The sequence below is a fragment of the Periplaneta americana genome, chromosome 3 (genome assembly GCF_040183065.1).
Source record: "Periplaneta americana isolate PAMFEO1 chromosome 3, P.americana_PAMFEO1_priV1, whole genome shotgun sequence".
In the NCBI taxonomy this organism is placed as follows: domain Eukaryota; kingdom Metazoa; phylum Arthropoda; class Insecta; order Blattodea; family Blattidae; genus Periplaneta; species Periplaneta americana.
Window position 1 is genome coordinate 564,019 of NC_091119.1, and position 17,602 is coordinate 581,620.

A 17,602-nucleotide genomic window follows, 5' to 3' on the forward strand; every position below is an offset into this window, starting at 1 on the left:
ACACTACAGACAGTCGAATAATATAGCAGTGTGTGCAAGTTAAGAGGTGTGAGAAACACAACTTCATGCACCAAATTTCATAAGTGCAAGTCCCATTAAATGAGAAGTTAAAATAAAATAAATTATTTTCACGAATTCTCTTTCACTGTTTCAGGAATTAGTTTATTGCACACGTAATTCATAAATTTTGTAACACATACATACAACGACGTGGTATGATGTCACTACCAACGTAAGAAGTAGAAATGTCGAGGAATATCTGAGTTCTAATATATATATATATATATATATATATATATATATATATATATATATATATATATATATATATATATATATTGAATAAAAGGAGTGAATAAGCCAAACTTGAGAGTAACACAGGAAAGAACAACATAGACCTCACAATAACTAATGACAAGTTAGTATCCTTGGTGAATGAATGGCAGTGTGGTGAGGGAGAAAGTCGCTCATGCCATCGTTTTATTACCTTCGAAATATGCAAACAAAAGCTTATAAATTAGACAGTTTTCTATGTCTGAAATCCATAATTAAGGATAATAAACTCAAAGAATTTAATAACAACAATAACAATAATAATAACAATAATAATAATAATAATAGTAATAATAGTAATAATAATAATAACAATAATAATAATAATAATAATAATAATTTCTCTCAGAAATAATATCGGATAAAACAAAAATTGACACCATTGACGATCTGAATAAGAAATTATGTAGAATCATTAATGATGAAACTGATATAAGAAAGATTGTGAGGTACTATGAACAAGGTATCAGCGCAGCATGCAAACAGTCTTTAAGGATATCAGACTCAACTCAAAAGCAAACTCTACCATGGTGGCCGAAAGAGCTAACAATACGAAAAAGAACAAATGCAACAAGAAGACTTTATCGGGAACCAAAACTAACGAGGCATAAACAGAACAACGAAGAAACAAGTCTACAAACTAAGAGTGAGTTCGAGAGGAAAATATTTAAAGAGAAAACACGTTCCTGGAAGCAGTACTGTATTCAAAATAAGTTCCTGGAAGCAGTACTGTCTTCAAAATACGTTCCTGGAAGCAGTACTGTATTCAAAATACATTCCTGGAAGCAGTACTATATTCAAAATACGTTCCTGGAAGCAGTACTGTATTCAAAATACGTTCCTGGAAGCAGTACTGCATTCAAAATACGTTCCTGGAAGCAGTACTGTATTCAAAATACGTTCCTGGAAGCAGTACTGTATTCAAAATACATTCCTGGAAGCAGTACTGTATTCAAAATACGTTCCTGGAAGCAGTACTGTATTCAAAATACATTCCTGGAAGCAGTACTGTATTCAAAATACGTTCCTGGAAGCAGTACTGCATTCAAAATACGTTCCTGGAAGCAGTACTGTACTCTAACACCGCAGGTAACATGCGGAATGCAGCCTACCAAATAGAATCCAGGAAAACAAGAAAGTCTTCATCATTTACAGACAGACCCCTTACATGAAACACCACAGCACTTGATAGACTACTTCCTACCACAATGTGAGGAAGGTGAGGACTGCCACAAACAAGTGAGAGGAAATAAAGAAACCGTTGACTACAGAAGATGATGTACAATTCACGAAGCAAGAAATGAGAAAAATTGTCGAAAAAACGGATCCGAACAAAACTTCAGTTGAAGATGGAATAACAAGCAAGATTTTATTTCCAATATTCAAAATAATAATAAGATATGTGTCAGCTATATATGTATAATAAATACCTTAAAATGCTTATCTTCCTCAACAATGAAAGAAAGCAAGACTGCTTCATATCATGAAGCCGGGAAAGATTCATGTGTAGAGGTGAACAAGTATAGACTGATTAGCCTGTTAAACACAAGTGGGGACACTACTGATCAACAGAATAGTGTATCAGGTGATACAGGAGAAAATGCTGAACATAATGGATATTTTAAAGAAAAAATGTAATTTTCAGAATACAGTAAAACTTGTAATTTTTGTCCAGGAAACATGATTTTTAATTAAATAAAAGACGGGTGCCTTGTGCATCATAAGAGATATCAAACATCGCCTGAAGTAAGACACTCTTTCAATACAAAGATGAATAAAGTGGACGCAGTGTATTTAAGGGGTTCTATTCAGATTCCCTGAACGCAAGAGACATTTTCCACAAAACATCGCATTTCAAAGAGTTCTCTCTCACGTGAACCTTGAGTTCTTCTGCGTTTCTTGGACACTTGCATTTGGAAAGCCCCTCTCCTGTGTGCTGCCGTTGATGATGTTCCATCTCCCCACAGCCCCGGCACTTTATTGGTTCTTCGCCAGCGTGCTGGCGTGCGTGGGCTCTTAGCTTGGCCTGCACTACAAACCGCTTGCCACAAACCTGGCATTTGAAAGGCCTCACGCCTGTATGCAGACATTCGTGAATTCTTAGATATCTGGATTGCGTGAAGCATTTTGCACATACGTCACATTTATACGGTTTTTCACCCGTGTGGTGTCTGGAATGAATTTCAAGGCTTTCTGAACGTCTGAAACTCCTGCCACATTGACCGCACTTGAAGGGCCTCTCGTCCCTGTGCAGGGCGGCATGGCGCCTGAGGCTGCCCAGCTGCGTGAAGCCCTGGCCACACACGTCACAACTGTAGGGCGCGCGTCCGGAGTGCACGAGCGTGTGGATCCTCAGGTCATTCTTACGTGTGTAACGCCTTCCACAACTTTCGCATTCGAAACGCTTCTTTTGCTCTTTCAGACTTCTGTTGAGTTGCTCACTGGCCTCTCTTGCAGCTTCACAAAGCGCGGACAGGGCACTGTCACGTTCAGTCCTGCGCTGGAACGAAGAAGAGTCCTGAGTCCTTGATTACATAAAGCAATTCATCAGAATAAGAATTACATCACACATCAAGGTGAGCAAGTTCTAACATCACTAATATTCATCAAGCAAATTATTGTTTCCATTATCAGAGCATCAGTTGAGGTCTGCAGATGGCGCCCCTGTTACCGTACGTCTAATCACCTAAATGTACTTTAAAAATCAGTTTAAAAAGATCACTTTATGATCTGAAAATCAAATAGAAATGACCTAAAAGAAATAAACAAGACTTGAAAGTACCTTTATTCTCATCTTGGTACACACCATTGCAGTAATTATACACATTGTCTGGAGATTTTCAAATGTGAAGGACTGGCGACTGTGAACTAAAAGGGCCTTATACAGAAAAACACGATGCGATGGCCTGCAGCATTCTCCCTCTTACCTTTTAAAGCACTGATACTCATTACACGACCCTCAAAGCCACTCATTGCGGCCTATTAGATAGTTGATAGCCGTCCGACCAGCGTTTCATAATCGGCCTCCTAATCAATTCTAAATTAATATTTATATTTAATTCAATTTTTTCTTTAATAGAAACCCTAGTTAGGTAAGCTATGATTGAGAAATTTATTGGAAATGCAACAAACGATTTAGGCTACAAGACAAATTACATTTTATAAAGAATATAAGTGATGATTAATTATGCTAATCGATGACTTCAGTGCAGTGGAGGATATCATGTCCAGGGTGCTGTCAGAAATTTTTAATTTTCGGAAGACTTCTAAGGACTCCCGTGGCATTGTGCCTCCAGCCCCAATCATAATTCCTATACTAAACTATTTCTGACAATTATTTTTTAATTTATGTAATAATGTGCAACTGGAGAAACTTGGTTACCCTGCAATATTAATGCCAGTGAAGGTTTTTAAAAAAATAGTGTCATGTCTGTCTTCTCATGTGCTTACATACTCGTATAAATAATAATCGGTTATAAACGTTTTTATCTTAACAGACATTACAATAGTGTGCATTCAAATTTTGTTAATAAACATCCAAAACATTCTCAATCAAGAATAAAAAAAACTGAAAATGTTAAAAATGTCCGTAATATCCGATCAGAAATAATATATTCATTCAAAAAAATAATTGACAAAACATCATACCACATGGCAGAAATTTACAGATGCACATATTGTTAAGGAAGGCCTTCTATTCGATGACACATTTTATTTTCCAAACTTCCAAATTCAAAACAGAGTACAGGCTAACTGAAACAACACATCAATCTGCTCGTAGCACAATCCGCCCTTCGACTTCAAAATACCAGCAATATGGCGTGTTAGTTGTTGCTTTATATTGAAATAATAATAATAATAATAATAATAATAATAATAATAATATGACAAAAAATTGTAATAATTAAAAATCCGCGTATTTTGTTAAGCTCCAATACTGTGGCTCTCAATAAATTACTATTCCTCCTGATAAATTTAAATTAATCCTTGTACAAACACTCGTGATGCCACACTTCGACTACTGCGATATATTAAGTAATCTACATGCAAATTTGAGCAGCAGGCTACGTGTGCATAATGCGTGCGTCCGTTATATTTGCAATATTCGAAAGTATGATCATGCTTCCCCATCTTTCCAAAATCTGTCTTGGCTAAGGCTAAGTGACCGACGACCATTTTCAAAATTTATCCGCATATCATCAGCTGAGTACAAGATCTCATCATAACAATTTACTCATTATACCCTACCACAAGACATCTTTATATTCTTCATCTTATACAGTTTCAGTGGCTAGGAATTGGAACTCGCTTCCGAGTGATGTAAGGGGTTGTTGGACAATAACTTCATTTAGGTCAAAATTACATAAATTCCTACTTGGACCCATCAGCAGGCAGCGGGACTGAAGGACCATCAGCGGACGGCGAGGGCGAGCGACTACCGGCGGTTGGAGGGGGTGAGAGTCTACCTGCGGTCGGAGGGGTCGAAGACCAGCAGTGACAAGATGCCACGGAGATTCAGAATGTTCAAGTAAGGACAGGCCTGTTAAGACTACTGCAGGTAAATTGCCGAAGTATTAGAAATAAACTTATTCCGTTTTGGAACTTGGTCGATGTTTATAATCCAGATGTAATAATTGGGACGGAATCATGGCTTAGGGAAATTTTTACGTCGGATTATAGAGTCTTCAGAAAGGATAGAAGTGAAAAGGGAGGGGGAGTTTTCGTTTGTACTAAGATAGAAATAAGTAGCAATCTTCTGTGGATACATGAGGAAGTTGAGATATTGAATGTTCAGATAAGAAATGGGCGGGAAACCTTAGATGTAATAGCATGTTACAGACCACCCAGTGAATTAAACAATTTAACTTTGCACAAACTAAATGAATATCTTAATACAGTATCAGAAGACCGAAACATAGTAATTGCTGGGGATCTAAACCTCCCGAAAATTAACTGGAATGGGATTTCAGGTACAAATTGAGATGCACAGACCCTTGTTAATGAATTGATCTGGCGTAAAGATTTCACGCAGGTAATAAATGGTCCGACGCGTGACAATGCCCTCTTAGATGTTTACCTACTAAGACCTGTCTCTCTCTTTATCAACTCTGAAAGTCTTCATAAAATAAGTGATCACAATAGCGTCTTATTAGAAATCTTCTGGGAAAACACAGTATATCCGAAGTCAAGTCCAGTGTCTGTCTGGAACTTCAACAAAACCGATGTCCATGAATTACAAACGTTTCTACGACAAAAGCATGATGACTTTCTAAGGACTGAAGGAAATATGGAAAATGTGTGGCATAAATTTAAGAGTATAATTTTCGAGGCATTAGTAAAATGTGTACCTTCTAAAATAATTAAGACAAATCCGGACCCTGAATATTACACTAATTATATTCGCTACTTAAAGAAAAAGACAAGGCGCGCATTTAGCAAACGTAAACGAAGCCATGAGCATTGGGAAAAATATGTCGAATTAATTAAGAAACTTGAGTGTGAAAAAAGGTTAGCTCAGGAAAATTTTCTAAAAACCATTTTAAAAGAAGATGAAAGTAACAATTGGAGATAGTTTTATAATTACGTACGCAGGAGAAAAGGAAAAAATGAAGGAATAGTGCTTTTACGAAATCAAAACGGAGAAAGTATAACTGATGACAAAGAAAAGGCCGACTTATTAAATTCCTATTTCATTTCGGTGTTCAATAATAATAATAATAATAATAATAATAATAATAATAATAATAATCCCGCTGATAGGAGTGGTTGTGTCACAGACCATGAATGTGAACCAAATTCGACTTTCAAAATAACTTCCAAAGGGGTTAGAGAGAGAATAACGAAATTAAAAAATCGGAAGTCTCGAGGACCAGATAGTATTGCTACAGAGATTCTTAAATTAGGTTCCGAGGCCATAATTCCATACTTAATGCGTATATTTCATGTTTCCATAAACAATGCAGCTATTCCATTTGACTGGAAATCAGCTATAGTGGTACCCATACATAAAGGTGGAAATAAATTAGATGTCGGAAACTACAGACCGATTAGCCTTACATCTGTCGCATGTAAAGTCATGGAGCATTTGATATCGGATTATATTCGTCATGTTCTAATTGCGAAAGACTGGTTTTACTACCGCCAGCATGGTTTTAGGGAAGGCTTCTCATGTGATAGTCAAATTACGTCGCTGGTTCAGGATCTAGCTGAAGAGGTAGATAGAAGCGGAAGAATCGATGCAGTTGTGATTGATTTTTCGAAAGCATTTGATTTGGTGCCACATGACATATTAATAGATAAGTTAAGTAGGCTAGGAATAGATGATAGAGTGGTGCTATGGATCCAAGAATTCTTAAAAGGTAGAACCCAGAGAGTTAGAGTAGGTCATGAAATATCGGAAATTCGAAATATAAGTTCAGGGGTGCCACAAGGCAGCGTTCTGGGTCCATTACTCTTTATAATATACGTAAATGACCTATGCCAGAATATTACATCAAATGTGAGGCTATTTGCAGATGACTGCATTATCTATAGAAAGATTAGAAATAATTCAGATGTAGATGCTATTCAAACAGACTTGAATAAAATTTATAACTGGGCGTTAATGCATAGGATGAAAATAAATGGTTCTAAAAGTAAATCTATAACATTTTGTAAAACCCGAGAGGAAACTAGTCTTAATTACGAATTCAGTGGTGTTGTAATTCCGCAAGTGAGTAGGCCATTTGCAAAACCAGCTATTTGCATGTTAGACGAATTTTGGCAAATGAGGAAAATTGTATAATAACTTACCTCCAGATGCTAGAGGCATGATTTCTGGTTCATATAATGGGGAAGAATTATTTCTACAGCTCAGAAATATATGATCAATGAGTAATTAGTTATTTTGTATATTAAATTTGCAAATAGCAGGTTTTGCAGCCGAATAGAGCAGTTAGCAGGATTTGCAACTCTGTAGGCAGCCATCTTAACAATACAGTAGTTTGCAAAACCTGATATTTTATCAATTTTTGCAGTTTATCTGACAAGACTAACTTGTAAACAAACTGACGGTGGAAGAGAATATTTTTATTTTCTTTACATACCTAAATACGTATTATTAAACACACAAAAACATTGTACTACTAACAAAAAGAATTAAGAATAGGAACGAAAGTAAAATATATTAAGGATAATATTATAGTTTGAAGGTTTCGTTATACTATACAACTTTACAAAATGTCTGGTTCTTCCTCATCCATAAGTTCGAAGTCCACTACATCTGTATGTTCACCCTCATTCTCATTCAGGTCTGCAACACCAAGGCCTTGCTGTTGGTTGAACATTTCGGTGTAAAAGGACAGGTTTGCATTCAGAACCCAGTCCTCCCCGAAGTGCAATTCCAGAAGACTTTTAATGTCCCTGATTTTTGCTTCTTTAAGGATGACACCCATTGGAATGGAGTTTGGAATGTAGCCCTTTTGGAAATGTTTGCCTTTTTTGTTTAAACTTTTGGGTTCACCTGATTCAAAGTTGTAGAACGGTTCCCCTTGAACGAGACAAGTTCTTTTGCTGACACTCTTTGTAATGATTAGTTTCTTGCTCTTCTGAAACTGGAAATGCCAATTTCCAGGTTTCTTCATAACTTGATCTGCATACCCTTTCCAGTCGTGTACAGGACAGTCTTTCCCCAAAGAAATAATCGTTGCAAACTTCTCGATTATTCCGATGTACCCCGATGAGTTTTCAATTACACTGAGGCTCTGGAATTGTCTCTCTAGATTACCAAATACTCTGTCGGGGGGAATGAACGAATGTCCCACGATTGGGAACCAGATCTCGATTTTCTTAATGTTTTCAGGTGCTTCACTTAGGAACCAGTGAATCACCATTCCAAGCATAGTTGTATTCTTATTCTGACCGCCACAGCCGTCAGAGAATATGCGAACAGAAGTGAAACAATCCATATTTGTGTGGCTCAGTCGGTGATGTACGGCAGACGCAATTTGATTCGACCCTTTGGCATACTCGTTTTCTGTCCAAACGTAAGCAAATGTGTTTTCTTTTGTTTGAGAACAACCTGAGTGCCCCTGACAAATTGTGAAGTTGTAGAGGTATAGTTGGCGTGAATAATACGCTGCTTGATCGGGAACCTTGGGTAGTATTAGATTTTTTTGACAGTCATAGCTAAGGGTAAGTTGGCCGTCAGTCTGTTCCTGTAGTTGTTTATAAAACACATCACTTCGGGTCTTGTGAACTTTCAGCTGTATTCGTAATGCTTCTCTCTCTGTTTGTCTCTTTTCGGCTGTGATCCTGTTTTCAAGGGATGAACATGTTGAGCATTTGTCTACATACGGGCTTCCAAAACCGATATTAAAATTATCATTAAATATCGTCCTGTAGTAGTCGTAATCAACATGGAGCTCCTCAGGGTTTTCTTCAATGTACATGGACCACATTTTTTTGACGTTGAGCTCACTACGCAGATACTGTCTGTTACAGTTCTTGCCCCTAGAATAGTGGCTTTGAAGGGGTTTGAATTTTTTTACGTGCTGCATTACACCTTCTTTTTTCTCTTTGTACTTGTGTGTTCGCCTGTCGCCTCCTCTCGTTTCAGTGGCTGTTGTTTCATTTTCAAAATATTTTTGACACAATCTGTGCAGCCTATCTCTACCAACGTGAAGAATGCTCACAAAAGCTGCCCTACACACCCTAATATTTTCAACTACATTGTCTCTTCGTTTAGGTAAAACAAACTGTGTGCTTATTTTCCGCCTGGGGTTATCTACGTTGAATGTTCTTCTTACAGAACTGACAGAGATATGTTGCAATATGAAATTATTCTGCCATACACGATCAGGTTGTTTCTGAAATTTCTGATGTATTCTTCTTACATCCTGCATGGAAAGCTCGTTACATCTGAGTTTACCGTCCGGGTGCTTGCAGATGGGCGTCTTTGGAAAGGCTTTCGGTTTGTATCTGCAACAATGCAGAACCAAAACTAATAAGATAAATTCTGCGGTTTGTTTAACCTCCCACACTTCTCTCCAGCCTAGGTGTGAAGGTTGTGCTAACATGCCGATGATGTAATATTGCATTCCAAACTCATAATTCTCATTAGGTTATTAACATATGATTATAAGATTTCTAACAAGATTACACTCACCTTGCTTTCTTCTCTTTCGTCCTTTTCCACTGTTCTGGACATCTCGTCCTCTTTCTAGACCTCATAGGCTCAGTCTCAACAATCATTTCCTTTTCACTGCTACCATTCTCTTCGTCATCTATATCTTCTCCCTCAACACTAATACAGTTATTGAAACTGGATTCACCATATCCAGCCTCACTCATTTCAGCAAAGTCTAGAAAACTGCAAGATAATCGCAGTAACCACTTCAAGAGTCAACATAAAATGTTAGAAGTTCTCGATAAAGCGCGGGCAAAATCTCTGAGGTGATGTCTCAAATGCAGCAGTATAACCAACTTGACTATACGAGCAAAGAGTAACTTCATTATCGACGTCAATTACTTTTTTATTCGTTATTTTAGTATGCTCAATGTAATCCTTATGGAGCTCGAAATAGCAGCTTTTGCATCCGTAACTCTCAATATGGCCATGTTGTCTCAGTGACATTTAGCAGGTTTTGCAAAAGTAAACATGGCGTTGTGCAGTTAGCAGGTATTGCATCCTTACGCTCTCCACACTTAGCAGGTTTTGCAACCGTATGCAATTTTATTTACTAGAATTAAAGGGTTTATTGTTGGATTTGCAACCGAATATATGGCTTAATTCGTAGCTAATGACGAACTGAAACCATGGTTACCAATATCTCATTTTTCATTTTTTTGTCAATTAGCAGGTTTTGCATCTGGGCTACTCAAGTACAATGTTGTAAATACCTAGGAGTGTATTTAAACTACAAACTTTCTTGGGGAGCGCATGTTGGTAATGTTACGGGTAAAGCATGGAGGGCACGTCACTTTATTATGAGAATCTTGAGAAAGGCTAGCCCCAAATCGAGGGAAATAGCATATCTAAGTTAGTGCGACCGTTAATGGAATACGGAACTACATGTTGGGATCCCTATAGAATATATCAGATAAATTCCTTAGAAAGAATCCAGTATAGGGCAGCGAAATTTGTTAAAGGTAAAAGAGAAGATGGAAACGATACGATAAAAGAACTTAAATGGGAAACTTTGGAAAACAGACGTAGGAAAACTAGAATAACATCATTGTATAGAGCACATCTAGGTCAGAAAGCATGGGCAGACATAACGGCTCGGTTAGAAAAGCCAACGTACTATGGTAGGAACGATCATGATTTTAAAATCAAATGTAGGAAACAGAAAACGGATGTAGGTAAATTCTCATTTTTAAATAGAACTATAAATGATTGGAATGACCTACCTGCAGCGGTCTTTGAGGGTTGTCCTTCCTTAAGGAGTTTCAAAAATAATTTAAAAAGTTGTGTATCAAGTGCAAATTAAAATTAAGGTGACATTTAACATTTAATTTTTAAGGTGACATGTATTTATCTAGGCTGACGAGTTTACTTCCTTGGTTTGAATTGTAAATTATTTAAAAATAGCGTGTAAGAGGGCCTTAGACTAGAAATGTTGAGTTTAAATGTAGTTCTGTTTATAAGTATGCATAAGGGTGTAATTATTTGACTTATTTGAACTGTTGTATCAGTAAAGCGAGGTGAGTCAGTGAATTTATGGTTTTACAGTGCAGTGAATAGTTCCGATCAGTGATAATTTATAGGTCAGTGAAATGTGTTATAGTGTGTCAGTGAAATGTGTGCTAAAGTGTCAGTGAAATGCGTCATAGTGCCACTACAGTGAGTGAGATGAGAATAAAGTGAAAGACTATTGAAACTTATGCAGAACCTATACATAATTATGTAGGTTGTAATGTAAAATTAGGTTTTTTCTTTATGTTTTATTATTATTGTGTTAAATTATATTGTGTATTCTTATTGTATTGTGTATTGTATAATTGTATTGTGTATTGTAAATTTATTGTGTATTGTTAATATTGTATATACCACTGCCACCAGGTGCTTGCCCACTTGCAATGTAAATAAATACATACATTAATAGATTAATTACTGATTAATATTTGTTACTTATGAAACTAACATCTGCCCATTGTTGTTATTACCATTAATTTCTTTAAATAGAATACAAAACCTCTAATGGCAAAATCTCATTACATTAACATTCTCATTATCTCAATATATATTAGATTTATATTTTGCTCCCTATAACACAGTTCTAGTAAACTTCTATTAAATTAATTCTCATCATTTTAACCAACTAGCTATTTCAAATCAATTATAATTCTTTACATATTGGATATAGACTGAATTCAATTACATTGACTCATAAATTAAGTTATAGGCTCTATCTCAATTTAAATAAACATGTACTAGTCGTTAAAACTTAACTGAAGAATCTTTAAAGTATATTGTAAATATTCACAATTTAAATATGGATGTAACTATTTACAAATTGTACAAAATGCTTTATTCTAGGAAAATAGCAAAAACAAAAAAGCAAAAAACAAAAATCAATAAAAGTGCTTTCATATTAATCCTATGTTCTATAATATTCCACTTGTAATACTGATGAATATCTGCCAATTGATGGAGACATGTTCCTAAGCATAAGAGATTAAATCCTTGGTCATCACGTCATTAACACTTCGCAGTGCATGGAGTCACTACACTCACCTTTCAGCGCAGACTTTATTCTCCTCTGTCATTTCTTTCAGACTCAATTCTTCCTTCTGAGTGTGAGCACTAGAAAACTCCACCTGAAACAAATATTACCTATAACGAAAAATTCACGGAGGCAGGATTTTCCACTTCCAAAATAGCCTATACTTCTATGCTGATGCAAGAAGCTCTATCAAATACTGATTGCCACTCACTCACATACACAATTCTTCTGAAACTTGTTGCATGGCAACACGATAATGTGTAAAAAAAAAAGTCTCCATATTTCGAGCAGTGTGGAAAATAACAACATTTACTCTACTAGAGCCAGTCATTTTCCACAAAGGAAAAGATCTCACAACTTCACTTTCACGTTTCATTTGTTACTTGCGAAAACAGACGCCTGATACTAACGAAAAAGTCTACGAAACTGAAATTACACAGTAAGACGTAACTGCAGAATGGAGGGGCTTAGTCCTTAAGCCGTAAAATACCAAACAGAATATTACAATATTTACAAAAAAAATAGTCCAGTCGAAAATTGATACTGTCAACAAGACAGTGAAACAAAAAAAAAAAAACTTCCGAAAAGAAAAACCCAGAGAAAGAAAGAAATAAATAAAGAAAGAAATATTAATTGCACGAGAAAAGTTTTTTTTTTTTTTTTCTCTTTTACAAATGATAGGAATCTTAACATGTCGTTATTCACCATGCTCATAGATGTCACTAGTTCAGATAAGCGTAGATCGTTTAGTTCGTCAGAGACTATCCAGAGTTAGGAATAATGAACTGTCAGAGAGAAACCGGAGTATCTAGAGAAAACCTCTGAACCAACACAATATAGAAACTCAAAAAAAGTGGGATTTGAATTGGAGTCCCATGGCTTGCATTCTAGTACTGACCCACCGTGCCTATTCAGACTAGAAGGAAAATGTTTTAAATCTAGTCTTACATTAGGCAACATGTGCCCATGTATAAAAGTTAATAATAGTTCCACCTTGCTAAAATCTTAATATAGAAGGTGGCTGTCCTTACAAGTTATAAATGTGCATGTTATTACAAGAAAAGAATACTGCAGAACTTGTCCTGAAATCTTCACTCAGTGGCATTTTAAATCTTGTGACTTTTCATACTATACTTAGATTTTTCAATTCAACATTACAAAATATTCCAGCAAAATTTATTTTCCAAAACTGACAACTGTGTAGTATGAAGATATTACAAATATATATGATCGATATATTTTAAGCTCCACTCACTTCAGATTTGAAATTCTGCGCAGGACATGAAATCAGTAGGCCTACCGAATCTTCCTCAGTCTTTACTTCCGATGTGAGATCATTAGCAGAGTCCACAGACTCCAACTTCCACTGAAAAAAATTCATGTTTAATAAGTTCGCTTCATGCTGAAAGCACATTGTCACACATTCTATTTATAGTATTGTGTCCTTATTTGTTTATCTCATCCACTCATCAATGCAATCACAGAGTAGAGAATAGTGATAATAATTATAATTATGGTAATTTAAACTTAAACAGTTACAATCGAATACTACTCAACAATAGATATCAAGCAAATACAACATGGTACACAAAAACCAAAGTATTTACAGTATAAAAGAAAATTTAGATTATATAGTAAAGTAATGGAGCAAGTGATGAAAAGCAAATAACTAGTCACAGATTAATAACAATAATACAGTAACTGATGAGGTATTAACTCAGCAATGTTAACGGAATTGGGGTTGAGATAGTAATGATAATTGTTTAAGAATGAAGACCAAAAATACAATATACAGACCAGTTGAAGAGCTATTTATTAGCAAAATACTTATGGAGTGTTTTGAAAGCTACCGGTACCAGTATTTATTTCTCTCAAGAGTGTGGTTCTATCCTGAAAGATGTCAATATTGCTCAGTTTATTATAGAAGGAACAGATTCTAAGAAGTGCAGAGTACTTGTAATAACATGTCCTAGCATAGTTTATATTAAATGTTTTACTGGTCCTACAGTTCTCTCTTGGTACATGTATTGCTATCCTGGACAGCAGATGACTATTTGCAGAACTTGTTAATAAATTATGGAGGCATTTTGTATCAATATTATTCCTTCTGTGGTGCTAACTTTCAAAATTAAAGAGAGACAAAACAGATGGGTACGAAATACTATTTTCATTATTCCAAGAGGGATAATAACCAAATGATTTAAGAAACAAAAATCTTTTTTGAACACTTTCAATTTTGTTAACATATTTAATTTCATAGGCCCTATCACCAAGGCATGGCGCGTCCTCAGTTTGCAGACGGCCTCCAGATATGGAGGGTAGCTGCGAATATATTGAATAAGCAGTCGTGGACAGCTGATGAGGGGTGGTCCTCCAGCTTGAGTGTTGGGCGAAGGGCTAACAACCCATCACTTACAAGCATAGCAAGATGTGAATTTATTGCAAAAACATTCAATTAGGCCTATACAAGAGGGAACAATTATCGATACATTGATTACAATAATGAACTTTATGAATCATGTCAACATGAGAAATATGTAGGAATGATATTTAGGCTCTGTTTTACAACATATCTGCCCCTCGCTATAACGACTATTCCGTCACAAGCAACATGAGTCATCGACCTTTAGCTTGTTTGATATTTAACACGACCAGAGGGACGTCGAAAAAGAGGGGAGCAATGGCGAGAAGTAGCTGGGAGGACCGTGAAAGATCTCATACTTGACCCCACACGAGTCTAGATGAGGGAGAAAATGAATTGCGGACAAACTAGCGCTGAGTTTGTTCCGATCATTTCGGAAGGGAAAATCCGCCATTACTGGCAACCTCTCACATACGTCGACCTCATGTCGCTGAGATATCACCTCAACTAACCCCTTAACCTTCTCACATAAGTTGACCTCATGTCACTGAGATATCACAACTAACCCCCTAACCTTCTCACATACGTCAACCTCATGTCACTGAGATATCACCTCAACTAACCCCCTAACCTTCTCACATACGTCGACCTTATGTCACTGAGATATCACCTCAACTAACCCACTAACCTTCTCACATACGTCGACCTCATGTCACTGAGATATCACCTCAACTAACCCACTAACCTTCTCACATACGTCGACCTTATGTCACTGAGATATCACCTCAACTAACCCCCTAACCTTCTCACATACGTCGACCTTATGTCACTGAGATATCACCTCAACTAACCCCCTAACCTTCTCACATACGTCGACCTCATGTCACTGAGATATCACCTCAACTAACCCCCTAACCTTCTCACATACGTCGACCTCATGTCACTGAGATATCACCTCAACTAACCCACTAACCTTCTCACATACGTCGACCTTATGTCACTGAGATATCACCTCAACTAACCCCCTAACCTTCTCACATACGTCGACCTCATGTCACTGAGATATCACCTCAACTAACCCCCTAACCTTCTCACATACGTCGACCTCATGTCACTGAGATATCACCTCAACTAACCCCCTAACCTTCTCACATACGTCGACCTCATGTCACTGAGATATCACCTCAACTAACCCCCTAACCTTCTCACATAAGTTGACCTCATGTCACTGAGATATCACTCAACTAACCCCCTAACCTTCTCACATACGTCGACCTTATGTCACTGAGATATCACCTCAACTAACCCCCTAACCTTCTCACATACGTCGACCTCATGTCACTGAGATATCACCTCAACTAACCCCCTAACCTTCTCACATACGTCGACCCCATGTCACTGAGATATCACCTCAACTAACCCCCTAACCTTCTCACATAAGTTGACCTCATGTCACTGAGATATCACCTCAACTAACCCACTAACCTTCTCACATAAGTTGACCTCATGTCACTGAGATATCACCTCAACTAACCCACTAACCTTCTCACATAAGTTGACCTCATGTCACTGAGATATCACCTCAACTAACCCACTAACCTTCTCACATGACATCACCCCATTCTCCAATCTAGCCAACATATATTCTCATAAACACACTACCGATATCCTATAGTCATATAGACCCGAAACTTTATTATCGGGCCGCAGCAAACACAGTGGCGTGCCGCATGAGGCCCACTGGCCGCGGGTTGTGCAACACTGGCCTAAACTAACCTAATCTGTCACAGATTCGTATATGCAAGGCATGGCGTCAGTGTACACAGCGTGAAACTTTCATAATGTCACCAAAGTTATGTCGGTGTTAAAGAGGAGACAGCTAATGGTGTGGAAGCGGAGTAGGAGAACAAACTCAGGGCTAAGTTAACCCCTTTGAATCTTGTAACTAGATACACACCCATAATAACAACAATAATTTCAATAATCCACTTTACCTCCGTCAAAGGTTTGTTCTCTTGTACACAGAAATGATCACTTCCTTCTACTGACAAGGCATCATCCTGTAGCTCTAGCTTCCCATCCATCACTCGAGATCAAAGCACAGAAACTGTCACAGAGAGCAGTTTAGATACTGTGATCAGGGATCGCAGTCGGCAGATGAGAGAGATAAGGATTCTCAAAGACAATTTGACGTAATTTAACTCAACATACAAATACACCATATAGAAGCCCTCGCACTCTCAACGAAAGGAACGGGAGAATATTTAGTTTCATGTATATAAAAGTCACAATACTATTTCATATTGTTTACTTAATATGCATACCGATAGGAGTTTCTTACTCACCTACGGCACGTCACTGATATAATCAACTAGACTGTGACTATAAATTAAGACCATGGATAAATATATAATTATATATTCATCCATGTTAAGACTTTGTAGTAAGATTAAGTTTTGGTATTTTCCTAATACCCGGTACTCGTTACATAGACCACTCTTACACTAAACCTGGAGTAATTTAAGCTTATTAATCAAATAATATGATTTTACTTACTGTTTTTCTTCTATGCTCACCTGTTTGTAATTTCTATTTTATACATATTTCATTGTTATTTTCCATCCGAAGATCATTAAGAACGCTGAATATTGCTTAATATCTCCTATCTTTCTTCAAATAGTGTTTATATGCCATGTTAATTTTCATTTGTTTTTATAAGTTAATAATGATGCACATTGGGAGCAACATACAAGAAATTATTTTCCTACACAATGCACGCTATATTCACATTGTTTTGAAATGATTAATCGAAGATGGTTTGCTTATTGTTTATTACACGTATGTAATTTCTATTCCATACGTTTTTTTTCTATCCCACGATCATTAAGAATGGTGAATAATATCCATGCTTGTTTCCTGTATTTCTTAAAATAATATTATGTGGCATGTTAGTTTTTATTTGTCGTTATTTACGTAAAAATGATGCGCCAAAAAAATAATAATTTCGTACTCATTCCACATCCTATATATTCACATTTGTTTTTCAGTGATTTATTAAGAATGTACCGGTATTTAAACGACTAATAATTTAGAAACATGTTACATAACACATTATGAAATATAACTCATACCTTCAACCCAGATGTGATAGGCCGATTAATTAGGTTACTATAAATTAATTCCATGAGGGTTTGGGGACTAA

General features: G+C 36.6%; 1 protein-coding gene across 1 annotated transcript; it reads right to left on the reverse strand.

Moving 5' to 3' along the window:
* Positions 1 to 7,389: 7,389 nt before the first annotated feature.
* Positions 7,390 to 16,769, reverse strand: LOC138695743 (uncharacterized). Its single transcript, XM_069819900.1, has 5 exons — positions 16,395 to 16,769; positions 13,294 to 13,404; positions 12,050 to 12,132; positions 9,479 to 9,682; positions 7,390 to 9,291 (listed from the first exon to the last, which is right to left on the reverse strand). Exons 1-5 carry the CDS (start codon positions 16,482 to 16,484, stop codon positions 7,545 to 7,547), a joined length of 2,235 nt encoding a protein of 744 aa, XP_069676001.1. The 5' UTR covers positions 16,485 to 16,769; the 3' UTR covers positions 7,390 to 7,544.
* Between the last annotated feature and the right edge of the window lie 833 nt (positions 16,770 to 17,602).

What these genes read in the sequence shown, in the direction of transcription:
- LOC138695743 (XM_069819900.1), bottom strand. Translation starts at nt 16,484, where the DNA reads ATGGATGGGAAGCTAGAGCTACAGGATGATGCCTTGTCAGTAGAAGGA. An exon ending in CGCAGAATTTCAAATCTGAA is followed by an intron (nt 12,133 to 13,293) that starts GTGAGTGGAGCT and finishes TATTTGTTTCAG; the next exon opens with GTGGAGTTTTCTAGTGCTCA. An exon ending in AATAAAGTCTGCGCTGAAAG is followed by an intron (nt 9,683 to 12,049) that starts GTGAGTGTAGTG and finishes ATTATCTTGCAG; the next exon opens with TTTTCTAGACTTTGCTGAAA.